Here is a 17,216-nt window from a genome sequence, read left to right as displayed (position 1 = left end):
ACTTCTCAAAAGTAATGTAACTTTAAGGAATGTTTCATAAGTAAGGATTTTCATAGCTTGATTTTCCCATTTCAAACATTGCGCTCTGGTTTTAGTAAACGTTATAACATTTATTGGCAACACTTTAGCATCGTTAGATGTACTTATGTAGATCAGGTTTAGTTCACGGCATTCATTAGGCTAGCTTAGGGACTATGTGAGTGGGTGTTGTTAAAGCTTCGATTTCCATAATGGTTCCACGTTACGTGGCGGTAACAGTATCGTCTAACAGCTAAGGGTTTTAAAAAAGATGGACAGAACCATAACCACAGATACCAGTGGAATGGCTGTGTGTCTCGACCCTGAACTATGACCCGCTATCGCAGTGTAGTCATCAGGTCGCTTGGACTCGCGCTTCTCGGCCTTTTCGCATAGGTCACCACAGTTGGCGTGCTCGCAAATGTCACAGATATTGGATTTGGGTGCCCTGTAGAACTGCCTGGCACGGCGAGCTGTATATCAAGGGTAAATTGATAAATTAATCAAAGGTTAATGATATTTGTTCCATTTGTCAATCCTACCGCTGTCATAGTAGTCGTACATGACCACTGCAACCGGTCGATGTTTTGTGACCTTGACCGTCTTGTAGGCATGCAGGGTGGGGCAGACCTCCCTTCTGTCCAGGTAATCAAAGTAGATGACCACCTTGGTGTTCCTATTCTGCGTCTCAACCTTCTTGATGCGCTCACTCGACTCCAGGGTGGGAAGTGTATCCCTGTCCACGACGAAGCCGCTGGGCAGGTGAACCTCCATCACAGCCATGTTGGAGCGCTGCTCGTTCTCGCCCACCACGGAAACAAAGCTGGCACAGGCCGAAAGATGGAGGTAGTCCGCATGGGAGTTCCGATTCACAGTGGGATCGAGTACAAATCGTGGCCAGGCACTGGTCACGTTCGTGTTATAGGTGTAGCTGACTTGGGCCAATGCCATTCCCCGACCAGTGGCCGAAACACTCAAGTTTTTAAGGTTGTTTGGCAGCTAGAAAGTGGGCCAATTAAATATAAATAATTTCTAGTTATTAAAAACTAATCACTTACCTCCACCGTTTGCAGGGCTAGTGAGTTTTCAGCATTCACATTAATTATCGTTTCAGCACCTTCTCCGTAATGGAAGCCGATTTGAAGATTATTGCCCTGACTGGAAAAGCGTTCGGCGAACATGAGAAGCGCCTGGAGACCGACCATAGTATCCTGCGATGCCACAAAACCACCTTTGGGATTTCGCTGGTCCATCAGCCAGTTCAAGACGGGTAGGGCATCGGCCACCAAGTTATTTTCCAGCAGAGCCAAGGCGGCGTAAGCGGAAATCTCGATGTTGACGCTACGAGTGGCATTATACCAGGGTGACTGCTGCTCACCAGCGGGCGCCGTCTTATTCCACCACTTGAGGCCATCTGGAAGATAGTTGCACTATTATTTAAGTACTTTTAATAAAAAATAAATTATCTTGCCCTTGTTGGTGGCCATTGAGTCTAATCGCTGAAGAAAAGCTGCCTTGGCATTATGATTAGCTCGGGAGAGCACATAAGTGCCTATGGCCATGGCGTGCAGGTTACTTGATCCATCCAAGCCCCTGGTGATAAAGTCTAGGGCTTTGTTGATGTTGTTTCCATATTCGGGATATAGATCCTAAACCATATTAATGAAATACCATTGTAATGTGCTTAAGCCATTGCACTTACCACATTTTCCATTAGAGCCAGGGTCACAAATGCAGTCAGACTGATGCCATCGTCGCCAAATCTCTCGAATACGTCGCCACGCTCCTCGAAGCCACCGTTTGCTGACTGAACACTTCCCAAATAGGTTAGTGCCTTTTGCAGGACATTGCTATCCACTTGGGTGAATGGAGCAGCTTGCCGAAGCGAGCGGGCCACATACGCTGTCAGCCAGGTAGAACTCCGCTTGATGTCTAATCCGAATGCACTGAAGGCACCATTCTCATGGCGATAATAAAGAATACTCTGGTAGCCAACTGCCAGATTGTTTGTGGCACGCAGTTCCACTTCTGGGGTGAGTTGACGGAGCCGCTAAGGAGAGAATTTAACATCATAAAATTGTGTTATAACATCGCAGAATCTGACTCACCCCCAAGTAACGCAATACTATTAGATTAGGTACAAAATTAACCATAGTCTGTTCGCCGCAGCCAGTTGGCAGAAGGATAAGGCTGTCCAGATTACCCACTAAGCTGCCAATAAGATCGCCAACGGCAGATACTTCGATACGTGTGGATTCCGGAATGGCGTTGCGTGGAACCGCAATGGTGACGTTTCTTCTATTTTGGGCATTGGAGTTAAGTTCGAATAGGAATCCTCTGTTGATCCGCTCCATGGCTCCAGGGTGCTCCACCAGCAGATTTTTCTCGACTGTATCGCCAGCCTGGGAGGAGGCAGCCATTGCCTTGACTAAGAGGGGGCCCACTCTCTTGGGAGTCACGATAAAGGACACGGAGCGGGCGGATCGCCCTGGTACCTGCAAGGATCTACGTCTGTGGAGTTCCACATCTAAAAATTGTATAGTTTTAGGATCGTGTTGGTGATAAAAGCAACATGGATAACTCACTTGGTTGGTTGGTGGCCTTAGGATCCAGTTGTGGGAAATCAAAGTCCAGCGCTGAGTTGTAAAAGGTGACATCCACGTTCAAATCACTGTCCCTATTGTTGTGCACCACAAACGGAATGGCAATGAGTTCATCTGAAATTATTAATATTTATATAATTTATTTTTTACCCGATTCACGACTTACCTCTTTTTATGGAGTAGGGCAATTCGGTGCTTATGTAAAACTCTTTGTAGGCTTCCAATTTTCCATTGGCCGGAGATAATCCCAACCCGTTAACCGGATCCAAAGCAAAGGCGGAAACCACCCAGGATGTCATCTCACTGGGAATCCTTCTGTGGATTGAATTCCTTCCATCGCTGCTGGCGGAGATGTTCAAGAAGAGCCACGTATCCGCAGGATCGCGCATCACATGGACCCTTGGATTATGCCAGAAGGGCTTTGGGGTGTAAGAAAAGGCGTATCGTCCTTTTCCAGGAGGCAACGTATTAACCTCGATTTTGTGGGCAGGTCCAATGTCTGTTTTTCGCAAAGTCGTTAATTTGTCTTCCTCGGGCCCGGTGGAAACCTCTCGATCCAAAGCCGGATTGCTCTCAGCTTCCTTTTCGATAAAGTAATTCGTATTGGACATGGTTATCACGCCAGATTCCTTGCCAGGTGATCCCATTGGGGTGTTCACATCGCTCAGTTCGTAGGAACGCAGGGTATCCATCAGTCGCTTGTGGGTTAAATCATGACCACTCCTAAGTTCGTTTGCATTTTGATCCACTAACATGAGGCCCACATATGAGTAGGGTTTAGTGCTTATCCCTATGTCAATATCTTGACCAGGAGGTGCTCTAATGGGAGCGTCAACTTGTACCTATAAGTAAAAAATGAGAATTAATAGAAATAGCACATATACTTAATAACTCTTACCGCATTGAGTAGATTTTCTTCAAACTGTATGACCTGCTCATCGTAAACAAACTCTCCATCTACTACCGTATATACGAGCAACTTGGCTCTCGGCATCATTGCAAATGATGCCAGGAATTTGATTGTGTGGAAAGTCCCATCGGCCACCTTGCAAAAGTTACCAATTCGATAAAGCATACTACACTTCTGCTACAATAAAATATAAACTTACATCCACATTGCGAGACAGAATAATATCACCGCGACCGACAACTTGGTACATAAAATATTTAATGGGCGCAAAGGAGCGTACGACCACAGAAATTTCCTGGTTTACAGTGGGCCTTTTAACAGTGATACTATTATTAATAAATAGCTAATATGTATTTTCATATCTCAACTGACCTATCATTCAACACCTTAGCAGTGATATAGCTTTTGCTGTGCAAATGCTTGCTCGGGATCTTTCCCACCTCACTGATCACGCCCTGGTAGTCAACAATTATGGAATGAAATTCATCTCGATCTCCAATCGGAACAGTGAACTTCATCTTGATCTCTCCACTGGCATCCAAGCTGTAGGCAGTACGATTGTACATCTCACTGCTACCATAGACATTCGTCAAGTAGGCGGTGATTTGGGGATTAAAGTCCCTCAATTGGCCCCCATCATTGCGGGCTATGCGAGCCTGCAATAAGATTCATTTTCATAATTATCAAAAGACATTTTTCTTGACCACTTACTGTAGCTTCAAAGGGCACTCCAGGAATATAGTAGCTGGGCACCTTGACGGCCTCCACGCGATAATGGTTCAAGTGCAGTGTCAAGACTGTTGAATAGTTTTGCACCGAACCAGTTGACTTTTCCTCAACGAGGGCATCCAAAAGGTATTGCCTCTCATAGTCCTGCTTCAGATGGAGCTCATTCTCTATATCGAACTCAAAGTACGCGTTGCCATCAATTGGCACAACTTTTCGGGTGATGAGATCGTTAACAAAAGGTTGGAGCGAGCCAAAGAAAGTGGGATAAATGGATAGGGTGGCTTCACCCACAATTGGCTGGCCAAATGCATAGCTAAAAAAAAAGTTTTATTAATATCGTATTAAAATTAATTTTATAATTTGACGGCTCACTGCGCTCTGACCGTGGCTGCTATCTTGCCATCCTTATAAATAGCGTGCTTGGGAGTATCAATGTCTACAACAAATTTTGGCAAAATATGATCAAGTATCTCGAAAGTTTGCGTATGCGCTTGTTCCGAAACATCCACGACAATGGACCAAGTGCCAAAACGAGGGTAGTCCGACAATCGCAGTTCGTTCGAGTAAATGGAATTGGTCAGACGAATGTCCTTGTAGCTGCGTATAATGTTATCACCGGAGTCCTTGATATCCACATGGACACGTCCATAGCCACGAGCGGGTTTCAGATTGGCATCCAAAATAAGCACTCGATAGTGAACTAAATCGCCTGGCTTGTAGATGCTCTTGTCCGTCTGAATTAAAACCGTATGTTGTTTGTACTCAAAGTGAAGTTGAGTCTCATTGGTAAACTGAACTCCTCCAAGGCCCTCAGCAGTTAGGCGATATCTGTCAGTTCTTAGGGCGGGAATCTAAAATTGATCTGTGATAAATAGGAGGTCTTTGGCAATATCATATATAGTTACCACCTACCTCGAAGTGTAATAACTGTGTGGAAAAAGGCCGTAACTCCACGGTCTTAAAGTCCGTGTAAGAGCTGCCCAGGATCCCCACCTTAAATGTGGCGGATTCAGGTGCATTGTGCAAGCTTACAGCCACATGAAATTGCGAGTTCGGACGCAGAGTATTCGGAGCAATGATGGAGTACAAACTACAATGTTAAATACGTTTATAATTATAACAAAACTAGGGAAAACGAGAAATATATCTTTAAAACAATCTGTGAAGATTTTAAAATGTTATATCTTTACTATACCCCTTACATTTTGAACAAAATTTTTCCAAACGAAAGCCGAATTAACCTCATGCCGGCGACTGCCGTAAAATAAATAAACAAAAAGAGCTACAGATTTAATGTTCGTAGATAAGTGGATTACACCTATGCTGTTATGCTATCTGAATCTTTTTTTCGCTATTCATTCACGCGTTTAACGGAAGACAATACCCCAACCCGAAAGAGGGTATTGTACTTTAACTTTCGGTCGGGTCAGCATCAATCGCTGCGGTGAGGTATCTGTCGGAAATGGTTGGAGGTGGTTTGGTCTGTGGGCTTGGGGTCGGGGTTGTGGGAAGTACGGCAGAGTGGCTCGAGCTATAACTACTTTTGTGTGGTTTTCTTTTGTGGGCTCCTCGAAATTCAGAATGTGGAAGCTTCCTAAATCAGCTAAGCCAAACAATCAGCAGCGGTTAATCAGAGGTTTTTGGGCTCATTTGAATATGTTTATCATGGTAAATTTAAGCTACCTTATTACCAGTTAATTTATAAAAAAAAATGGTATTAAAAGTGTATATAACTAATAACTAATGGATTTATTTTGCAGACAAATGCAATGACAAATGTACACCTAACTTGTTTTCGAAAGGTGCCTTGTGTAAGTAATTTTAGTTTTTTACGTAAGCTCTTTCATTTAGTATCCGTTTTGCGTGCTTCTTACATTTGGCTGCCTTTGTAAAATGCTCGGGTTGTTCATATAGTTGTCAGCTAAATTGCTAAACTTATGAGCTGCCTCCTAACTGTGCCACCTTTTCTGGTAATTCACTGCTTGCCGCCTGTTCTAATTTCAATTGGTACGGCGGGTTTAACCTGTTCCCACCAAAATTTTCTTTTGTGTTTATGTCACGTTTGTTAGCCTAAAAAAACAGGTTCCCTCGATGGTGGTCGCTCTCGCAAAACGGTTTTCAACCAACAGGTAAATGGCAAAAACAATTTCGCTTTTGCTCAAATTGTCCGCAAAGTGCAGGCTTCAAGTTTCCAGTTGCAGTAGCGATGTTCCACCTGATTGATTCTGCAATGGGGTGTTAAACGAATGTAACCATGTGCGATTCATAGACATAGGATAGCTCTTATTCGATCCGGGTTCAATTGTATGAAATTCACCCACATGAACTGGCGAAATCAAGCCTTGAACGAGTGGCCCATATATGGTGGCAGATTGAGCTCGGCCAACTCAATGACAGATCATGAATTCGAGGAGAACTAGGAGGAAAGCACCAGAAGTAGACGCCTCCAATGGTAGTGATCATTACTCGATCAATCACAGTTCTTGGCGAAGCTCTACACAATAAATTCGCAAAGTGATTATAAAATCGCTTCGACTGGTCAGCCTTCAAGGTGAGCCATCGGAAATGAGTACACAAGTAGCAATCCATGTTAATGTGTCACCTCAACCAGGCGACAGCATCAGGGTGAGTCGATCGAGAATGATACTGGTAGAATGGTGAAATTTTTTGCTTCAGAGATATTGTCATATGCAATCAAAATTTTTTCATAGGTGAAAATTTGTGTTTTGGATTGGGGATCATATATATATTGTAAAGTAATAAAACGTTTTGTTAGTTTCATAAATAATTCCAGACATATTCGACAGCAAGTGAATGTATTATGGGATGCGGAACTATTACGCAAGCTAACATTTTTTCTTTACCATTGGAATGCATCTCCTTTTTAGCATCTTGCCACCTTGCATCACCCTATCGAATTGAGTATGCGTAGGAAGCTTTGAGTTCGCCTCCAAAAATCGCGTTGGCTTCGGGTTATTTCATCTGCCGTCTTGTTTCGGTCTTTTCAGCTTATTATGACAGTAATAAAACCCAGGGCTAATTTCTTGATTACATGTTGTTAATTACAGATCTGCGTGGCGGCATCTTCCTGAAATTCCCAATGATCTCTCGAGCTCGTCGTCTAAGTCATTTGTTTTGGCTTCATCTGGAGTTGAGTGATGTCATTATGCGGCATTTAAAAATATACATCCATTTTTCTATCGCTTGACGAATGTGTCACCTGTGGAGGTGATGTGTGTCTGTGTGTTATACTAACCCCTGGGCAGATGTTTGGCAAAGTAAACAAACGGTGACTAAGATCAGCACTGGAATAGCGCCCATATCCGCTCCCTGAAGGCGCATTTTTGGTTTGTCTTTAAATCACGTTAGCAAAATTAAGTGTAAACACGTTTTCTCGATTGTTGTATCGGCATCGCATATTAAAACAAAAATTAAGTCGAACTTTATTGCCGTGGGCAGGCGCGTTGCTCCTTTTCACTCGCACTACCACTGCCGAACACTATCTCGCTCTCACGCGAGATTGCAGCAGCACCAAAATAAAAGCACCGCAGATTGCCCAAGACGAGGTGCGCGTTTTTGGGGCGACTTTACTCGCTCTCGGTTGTACGCGATTTTCACCTTTGCTGCGAAACGGTCGCGATCACCTGTTGTCCGCTTGAAAGCTCGCTGGCAACTGATTTCTCAAGTCGCCGATCACTCTTGCAATCTTTGAATTCTCAAATTTGTCGCAACAAAATCAAAAAATAACAACGAATAAGACTTTGGAGAGCTTCAAAGCTTTTTGCAGGTTGGGTTCGCTGCACTGCTTATCTATAACTCGAACCAAAACACCTTGCCGAAAATGTTCGACAATAAAGTTTGGGAGAAAGATATTTAATTCAATTTAAATCGAATTAATTTTTATATTTTACTAAAAAAAATCATTCAATTCAGATTCAATTTACTGATAATTAATGCTGATCTGATCACCGAACATATACATATTGTTATGGTAATTTGAGAATTTTAAAATTTGTTGTCATTTATAAGTATTTTATACTGATATATCCAAAAGATTGGCGGTACAACAAAGGCACCCTTCCCTATGTTCCAGCTGTTAATATTTATTCTTTATTTCCATTTTCGCAAGCTTGTAGTGTTTACAACAAGCATACTGTAAGGAAAACGTAAAATGGCTGTTTATATAGTAATTAGCACATGGATGCATTGTTCAACACGAATTAACCGGTTAACGATCTCTCAGCTAGAACATATGTTATCCCCATAGAAAATCACGCACAAAAGAAATAAAGACTGTTTTAATGATAAGAAGGCCCGATAAGTGCATTTCCATGAATTTGTTTTTAATCTAACTGAAAAATATTATTTATGCGAAATACTTGAAAATTTCTAATGACCTCTCTTATCAGAGAGATGTGTCCTACCTTATAGAAGCACTTTCTGATCAGAAACTGTATTTTTTTTTTTATTAATTTTTGTTGTTTTTGATCAGAGTGTGTTCTTGTCCACTATACTTATGTATGCACATCAGCTGGTAATTATAATTACTGCAAGGGTATGTAAGCTTCGGATTGCAAGCTTCCTTTCTTGTTTTGCTTCCTATTAGTTTAAAGTGTCCAGCTTCCAGTTTTACTTTTTAAACTTAATGGAGAGAGAGAGGGACCCAAACAGATCTATCATCAGTGACGCAAACAAACACCTAATTTAATTTTACCGGCTTTTTTTTGCTGGAGAATTCCACGAAAAAATAATAAAGAGCATTTTGAGAGAGAGAGAGAGAGAGAGAAAGATCTGAAGAGAGATTAAATTCTACTTAAAGCCGGCATCAAATCAATACTGACTCAGTGTGAAACGTCGCTAGCTGACGATCGGTCGGTTTTCGGGTTCAGATTTGTTTTTCTGTCTTCCAGCAACTCGGAGATAAAGAAAATACTGTGAAATATTATCAATCAATAACCGTTCGGGATCAAAAGTTTGTGCATTGATTTAATCTTCACCTATCTATTTGCAATTCCTGCAATATGTTCAGGATATTTCTGTGCGGAATTATTTTACAATACGCCCTGCTAATTAATGCCACTGGGTGAGTTTGATTGAAAGTAAACACAAGTATGATAAACAATTGATCGCTTATCAGTTCCAAAAGAAATGCGAGTCTGAAAGGAATTCCAAAAAGTAATCTTTTTAATATGTAGCCACCAATAAAAATTGGAATGTTCACAGGCCACGTATGAAAACGTTGGTGTCTTTTTGATTTTATTGCCGATTCCCTTTAAACCGGTTGGAAAACCACGATGGCTAATGAAATAGATATCAGTGCTATAGTCAGTTTTATTCAAATGTGTGATGGTGAAAATCAGTTAATGCATAAAATACGGGAACCACACAGGGTTAACTTACTAATTGGCCATAAAAATATTTATATTCAATATTCCCCTCTAAAGGGGATTTTAATGGTTACACGCAAAAAGTTGGAAAACTCCGACTGATTACGTTCGTATTATTATAATTATTAATATCGCCAAATATGGTGCCATGTTTAGGTGAGGGCAGTAGTTTTGCAGAATTATTAGACAACTCCGTGTTTCCATTGTCAGAATATTAAAATGAATCAATCATAGAACAACAGAACTCTATCAGATAATTAATTATCAAAAATATACATGAAATTGCAATTAGGTATTCAAAATCCGGTAATGTCAATACGTAGCCACACAATCATCATTGTTCAATTAAAAAATAATTCTCGTTTTGCAGTCTCTATTCGGTGGTGGGGCCTGGTACCCTCCGGTCCAACTCCAAGTACAATGTCGTCGTTTCTGTCCACAAGGCAGATGGTCCGAGTCAGATAAAAGTCAGCCTAAATGGACCCTCGTACAACGAGACGAAGCAAATCGAACTGCCGCCCATGTCCACCCAGAATGTGGAGTTCGAGGTGCCCAAATTGGCCACTGGCAACTATAATCTTACTGCAGAGAGTCTATCCGGTGTAGTGTTTAAGAATTCTACCAAATTGAACTATGCGGATGAGAAGCCATCGGTCTTTGTTCAAACTGATAAGGCCACCTATAAGCCCGCTGATCTCGTTCAATTCCGTATTCTCTTTCTGGATGAAAACACCCGACCTGCAAAGATTGATAAGCCCATATCTGTCATAATCACAGATGGAGCTCAAAACAGAATTAAACAGCTAAGAGACGTCAAGTTGACGAAGGGTGTTTTCTTTGGTGAACTTCAGTTGTCCGAACAGCCTGTTCTGGGCACCTGGAAGATCTCCGTCAGCGTGGATGGTGATAATAGGGAGACCAAGTCCTTTGAGGTTGACAAATATGTCCTGCCGAAGTTCGAGGTAATCGTGGACACGCCCAAGGCTGCCGTCATTGAAGACAAGGTGATCAAGGCCACGATTCGCGCCAAGTACACATACGGAAAGCCAGTCAAGGGCAAGGCTACAGTGTCCATGGAACGGAGCTATGGATACTTTGGAAACCTGGGAGGGAACGACGACAAACAGGAGAAAACCATTGACGTCGATGGAAAGGGTCATGTGGAGTTCGACATTATTAGATGGACCCAAAGAGGTCAATACTTACCGCCCGTTAAACTATTTGCCGTCGTCACTGAGGAACTGACTGGCAACAAGCAGAATGCCACTGCCACAGTTGTTCTGCATCAACAGCGATACATGATTGAGGCTTATGAAAGGCCAGACCACTTTAAAGCCAATAAGTCGTTCATCTATCAGGTTGTGGTGAAGAATGTTGATGGATCCCCAGTCACGAGCTCTGCGAAAAACGTCAAGATAGGCTTTACCAATACGTTTACCTATTTTAATGGGATGCCTCCTGTGTCACGTATTAACTTTGAGGCACCTGTGAATGAGAATGGCATTGCAACCTTTAATGTTACGCTGCCCGATAGCGAATCCAGATATTATCGTATATTTGCATCATTCGATAGGTCGGTAAACCACCTCGGTTACATCTCGAAGTTTGAGCCAACAATGATAAGTAGGGCGCCGCTAAAGATTCAGGTGAATACAAAAAAGTAAGTAGTTGAATAAGTCTATCATAAAGGCTTAGCAGGTATTTGACCCTTTAATATTTTAGGCCTAGACTAGGCGAACGAGTTTCTTTCGATGTCGTCTCGATTGAGGATCTGCCCTATTTTGTATATACCATTGTGGCCAGAGGTAATGTGATACTCAGTGATTACGTGGATGTGCCGGACGGCAAGAAAACATTCACGGTTAAGTTCACACCAACATTTAGCATGGTGCCGAAGGCAACGATCTATGTTCACTATGTTGTAAGCAATGACCTACAGTTCGAAGAGAAAACTATTGACTTTGAGAAGGAGTTTAGTAACTCGGTATGACTACGCATTCAATGTATTTTAAGTTGAACCTAATAAATATTTTTTTTCCGTAATAGATTGATATATCGGCTCCGACGAATGCCAAACCGAGTGAAGAAGTCAAGCTACGGATTAAAACCGATGCCGATTCCTTTGTGGGTCTTTTGGGGGTGGATCAGAGTGTCCTGCTGCTCAAGTCGGGCAACGATCTAAGCCAAGATGATATCTTTAATAGCCTCAACAAATATCAGACATCAACACCCTGGATGAACGGCTATGGGCGTTATCCTGGTCAAACATCCGGACTAGTGACGCTAACGAACGCAAATTATCCTTACAACACTGGTAAGAATTCGGTCATTTAGAACCTTTATTTACCAGGACTTTTTCATTCAAGTATTCCAAAATTTATTGTAGACAAGGGCTTTAGGGAAAAGTATTTTATTTTTTCAGCTACATGAATATGAAATTAGTTGCCATCTGCTAACAATGCCATTAATCATTTGTCAGAATTTCCCGATTATGTTGAAGACGATCCGGGAATCTACGCATTCGAAAACAATCTTGAAGCATTGCCTCCAATGCCTGCCATTGCTAATTTCCCCCCCGGCACCGGAAATACCATTCAGCCGGTAGAGATACGTAAGAACTTTGCCGATGTCTGGATTTGGCAATCGATCGGCCGGAGGTGGGTCACTGAAATTGACCGCACTTGTTTTGCACCCTAACGCACAGCTTCTCTGCTTATTTATATTTATGTCTAAGCAAAGGCTATCTAGACTATCAATGCAAAATTTACTAATACAGCAACGGAATAATATTGTTCTAATGATAGATTTTGCTTATTTTATGAATGAGTGCCGTACGACATTAGATTTTTAGATTTCTGTCGGCCGCCAAATCATCATCATCATCATCATCATCGGCCGCCATGATCATCGTTAGGTGCCAAATGTGTCACATTCTGCTTTCGTATTTATCCGTGAAATCAATTTTATAGCCAGAGCAATCCCTGAAAGTCTTGACTATCAAGTAGAAGATTCGATTTCGTACGACGAAGTGGACTCAATTTCTATAACTTCACCTACAAAAATCGAATTAGTTCGAACGAACTTTGCAGAAGTCTGGATGTGGACAACATCCGACAATGGGAGGTGGGTTTTAGCTTTTCTTCTATGTCTATTTGTTTTGCAACCTAACGTACAGATCTCTCTGCTTTCTTATTTTTATTTTTGGGTAAAATTAATTATACTTAGAGGCTATCTCATCTATCAACTCAAAATTGTACTAATACGACAGCGGTGTCATATTATTTTACTGCCATAATGGTGTTCAAAGATATTTAAACTACAGCTTAGGCTTCGGTATCTATGGCTCAGAGTTAGCAATCGTACTTAATCCAGATTCCTTGAAATCAATATTTTAGACATATTTATTGACTTGGATTAAATTAAAATATTGACTTTCGAGTGCAAGATTTAATTTCATCTACAAAAATCGAATTAGTTGGAAATAATTATGCAGAAGTCTGGATATGGTCAACTTCGGGCACTGGGAGGTGGGTTTTAGTTTTTCTTGTGCATGCTCGCTAATGATCTAGCTCAGATCTTGGTTAGCTCACCTAACCCGACAAAATATGTTTGACAATTCTTAAGGGTGGTCAGTTTGGGACTTCGAATTGGAGTAGATTTGTATCATAACATCGCAGGAACATTAACGAACTTAATATAATAATATTTTCAGGATATTAAAAGCTTTGTGGGACTAGATCAAATCGTAAACTAAATACACTCGTTAATAATCATTATATATCCCCAATGCAGATTCTTATGCAATATACCCATATTTACTTAATGGAGATATCGCAATTGCATTTTCTCTTGCGGGAGAGGCACCGGGAATGGGTTCACCTCCACAGATTCGAAAAGAATTTCCGGAAAACTGGATATTTTATAATGCCGAAAAGTATGACGGATTTCTAACCTTATCCATAGGTCTTTCCACTGTGTATAATGTCTTGGGGTGTCGTCTTTACGCTTAACTATTAACGCTCTAACATCTACATGCTTTGGATTTCGTAGATCAGGTTTGAAATTTGTATTAGGATTTTTTATTGGAAAAATTCCGTCTCCGTCTTACTAACTTACTAACCTTACCCATTAATCCATATATACAGAGACTGAAATCACGCCTAAAATTAAAGTACTAAGTTATGTACCTAGCAGAAAGACGAATATTCATTAGACCAGGGATTGGCTTCCCACGCCCACTATTTAACCGCGTAACAGTTACTGGATCTCTAGCACAAAACGTTCCTACTGAACCACAGGTTCGAAAAGAGTTTCCGGAAAACTGGATATTTAACATCTTCGAAAAGTATGATACTTGAAATTTGATTATTCAAGTTCCATTTGTGTTTATGACTAACAAAAACCCGGCTTATTACAATTTAACAAACATATATTGAATTTACAAGATGAAAGTTAATTAATTTTTTAATAGAAAACCGATAATCAGTTTAGTCGCAATAAACAATAACCAAACATTCTAAAATAATTGGTACCGTAGGTCGCCTTTTGAGGTTCCCTTATGCATTCGGAGGGCCTAGACACCATCCGAGGATTATGTTCTCAACATATCGTGTTGGCATACGAGGTGAACCTGAAGATAGGATGTATTTCTCTGCTCCGAGATTAAATTATGAAAATCTAAAAGAAATCCCTTTAAAACAAACACCCCAACGAACGACAATCCGAAAAGAGTTTCCAGAAACGTGGTTTTTTGAAAAGTAAACAATTTTTTTCTCCTGTGTCCTGTTTTGCATGTCTGCATGCTTTTATGATTAACAATTTTCGAAATCCGATATATTAATAAGATACGAAATTATTAATTAATACGAAATTATTAATAATACGAAAGACTTCCAAAAAACCTACTCACGTAGCGAAGCAATCATCTTAAGAAGCGGGAAGAGTCAATAAGAATATCCACAAAAAGTCTTGAAAATTTACCGAAAAAGTAATTAGTTTCCGTACTGCTTTTTAACTTTTCCCATGCATGATTAATTGTTAACTAACCCTACACGCCAACCTAATACCTAATACTTTGTGTTTTCTCGTACAATGTGTATATACACATTCTAACTTGCATAAAGTTTTAAAAGCTAAACGAAAAATTGTCATCCTTATACAGCGTGGGTGCAGAGGGATTCACCCTGACCAAAAAAATACCGGATACGATCACCTCATGGGTGGTTACTGGTTTCTCCCTTAATCCAACATCCGGAATTGCTTTAACTAAGAGTCCGAGCAAGATTCGAGTATTCCAGCCCTTCTTTGTGTCCACAAACCTGCCGTATTCCGTAAAGCGAGGTGAGTCAATTGCAATATCGTTATTTAACATCCTAACACTTAAATAATATCAAAGGTGAGGTAATTGCTATTCCCGTGGTCATATTCAACTACCTGGATAAGACCCTTGATGCAGATGTAGTCATGGACAACTCTGATCAGGAATATGAATTCACCGAGGCTACCAATGAGGTGTTGGAGAAGGCCATCGATGAGGTGCGCCGGGTCAAAAGGGTGACGATATCGGCCAATAGTGGCAAGAGTGTTTCATTTATGATCCGACCAAAGTCTGTAGGATTCACGACCCTGAAAATCACAGCCACCTCTGCCTTGGCCGGCGATACTATTCACCAGAAGTTAAAGGTTGAACCGGAGGGCGTAACCCAGTTTGAGAACCGGGCTGTCTTTATCAACCTCAAGGATCAGCCGGAGATGTCTCAGTCCCTGGATGCCGAAATTCCCAGCGAGGTCGTGCCCCAATCCGAATTTATAGAGTTCTCTGTGGTTGGTGATCTTCTGGGACCGACGCTCCAGAATCTCGACAATCTGGTGCGTATGCCGTACGGCTGCGGAGAGCAAAACATGGTAAACTTTGTGCCCAATATCTTGGTGCTGAAATACCTCGAGGTTACTAGTCGAAAGCTTCCGTCCGTGGAGTCAAAGGCTAGAAAGTTCCTGGAGATCGGCTACCAGAGGGAACTGACCTACAAGCACGACGATGGTTCCTATAGTGCGTTTGGAAAGTCGGACGCTTCGGGCAGCACCTGGCTCACCGCCTATGTCATGCGTTCCTTCCATCAAGCTGGAACATACACGGATATTGATCCCAACGTTATTACTGCTGGTCTTGACTTCCTTGTATCGAAGCAGAAGGAGAGTGGCGAGTTCCCGGAGGTCGGCAAACTTTTCGACAACGCGAACCAAAACCCATTGGCTCTAACTTCGTTCGTTCTGCTAGCTTTCTTCGAGAATCATGTAAGTCACCTAGTAAGTTGCCTATTACCATACCGATTATGTATTTTGACCAGAGATTTATGCTTAATTGCTTCAGGAACTGATCCCGAAGTACCAAGATGTCATTGAGAAGGCAGTTCGCTATGTGGCCGAAGAGGCTGACAAGACGGACGACCAGTATTCCTTGGCCATTGCCGCCGTGGCACTCCAACTGGCCAAGCACCCTCAGGCGGAGAAGGTCCTTGCTAAGCTGGAGAGCGTGGCCCGAAACGAAAATGATCGAATGTGGTGGTCTAAGGCCACGGAATCCACTGGTGAGGATGGACGAGTTTTTCACTGGAAACCTCGCAGTAACGACGTCGAGATCACCTCATATGTTCTGCTTGCGCTTCTTGAAAAGGATCCGGCTGAGAAGGCCCTGCCCATCATCAAGTGGCTGATATCGCAGCGCAACAGCAACGGAGGATTCTCCTCCACTCAGGACACTGTGATTGGTCTCCAGGCGCTCACGAAATTCGCTTATAAGACGGGCTCTGGCTCAGGCACCATGGATATTGAGTTCTCATCTGTGGGTGAATCCAATAATACAATCAAGGTTAACCCAGAGAATTCCCTGGTTCTGCAGACCCATGTCCTGCCAAAGAGCACTCGCAAGGTAGACTTTACAGCCAAGGGAACAGGATCTGCAATGGTCCAGCTCTCCTATCGGTACAACCTAGCGGAGAAAGAGAAGAAGCCCAGTTTCAAGGTAACTCCCACGGTCAAGGACACGCCCAACCAGCTACTGGTGGTGGACATCTGTGCCGAGTACGTGCCCTTAGAAGACGCCGACAAGGAGAAGGACTCCAACATGGCAGTGATGGAAATCGCACTGCCCTCAGGGTTCGTTGGTGACGCCGAAAGCTTGGGCAAAATCCATGCGGTGGATCGGGTGAAGCGCGTAGAGACCAAGAACTCCGACTCCACGGTGGTCGTCTACTTTGACAGCTTAACTCCCGGTGATGTTCGTTGCTTGCCGTTGGAGGCCTCCAAGGCTCACGCGGTGGCCAAGCAGAAGCCCGCCTCCGTTTCCCTATACGACTACTATGACACGGATCGCAAGGCCACCGAGTACTACCAGGTGAAGTCCTCCCTGTGCGACATCTGCGAGGGCGCCGACTGCGGAGAGGGCTGCAAGAAGGACTGAGGTCCTGGAGTCAAACGATGGTGAAAACCTTTAGAAGTAGTATCAACAAACATTCCTTTGGAATTATTAAATAAAAAACATATATTGTGTGCATTCAAATTAATTAAAAT

General features: G+C 42.2%; 2 protein-coding genes across 6 annotated transcripts; one reads left to right on the top strand and one right to left on the bottom strand.

The window, feature by feature from the left end:
* Positions 1-84: 84 nt before the first annotated feature.
* On the bottom strand, positions 85-7,940 carry LOC6611554 (CD109 antigen). Its single transcript, XM_002036057.2, has 15 exons — positions 7,517-7,940; positions 5,173-5,350; positions 4,633-5,111; positions 4,243-4,573; positions 3,904-4,187; positions 3,731-3,842; positions 3,520-3,666; positions 2,788-3,463; positions 2,604-2,735; positions 2,127-2,545; positions 1,721-2,068; positions 1,490-1,667; positions 1,077-1,432; positions 561-1,017; positions 85-491 (listed from the first exon to the last, which is right to left on the bottom strand). Exons 1-15 carry the CDS (start codon positions 7,600-7,602, stop codon positions 265-267), a joined length of 4,410 nt encoding a protein of 1,469 aa, XP_002036093.1. The 5' UTR covers positions 7,603-7,940; the 3' UTR covers positions 85-264.
* A 1,175-nt stretch (positions 7,941-9,115) lies between these two features.
* Positions 9,116-17,209, top strand: LOC6611553 (CD109 antigen). Of its 5 annotated transcripts, none has more exons than XM_032718322.1 (8): positions 9,116-9,343; positions 10,018-11,307; positions 11,370-11,631; positions 11,694-11,961; positions 14,185-14,404; positions 14,809-14,987; positions 15,043-15,941; positions 16,018-17,209. In XM_032718322.1, the coding sequence occupies exons 1-8, from the start codon at positions 9,282-9,284 to the stop codon at positions 17,104-17,106; spliced, it is 4,269 nt and encodes a 1,422-aa protein (XP_032574213.1). In that variant the 5' UTR covers positions 9,116-9,281; the 3' UTR covers positions 17,107-17,209. The 5 variants fall into 5 exon arrangements, with proteins under 5 accessions (XP_032574213.1, XP_032574230.1, XP_032574224.1 ...); XM_032718339.1 differs by lacking the exon at positions 14,185-14,404 and adding an exon at positions 13,842-13,992; XM_032718333.1 differs by lacking the exon at positions 14,185-14,404 and adding an exon at positions 13,440-13,581.
* The last annotated feature ends 7 nt before the right edge of the window (positions 17,210-17,216 follow it).

This window comes from Drosophila sechellia, chromosome 2L (genome assembly GCF_004382195.2).
Source record: "Drosophila sechellia strain sech25 chromosome 2L, ASM438219v1, whole genome shotgun sequence".
Taxonomy (NCBI): Eukaryota; Metazoa; Arthropoda; class Insecta; order Diptera; family Drosophilidae; genus Drosophila; species Drosophila sechellia.
The sequence above is the reverse complement of the archived record's forward strand: the minus strand, read 5'-3'. Positions and strand labels throughout refer to the sequence as shown.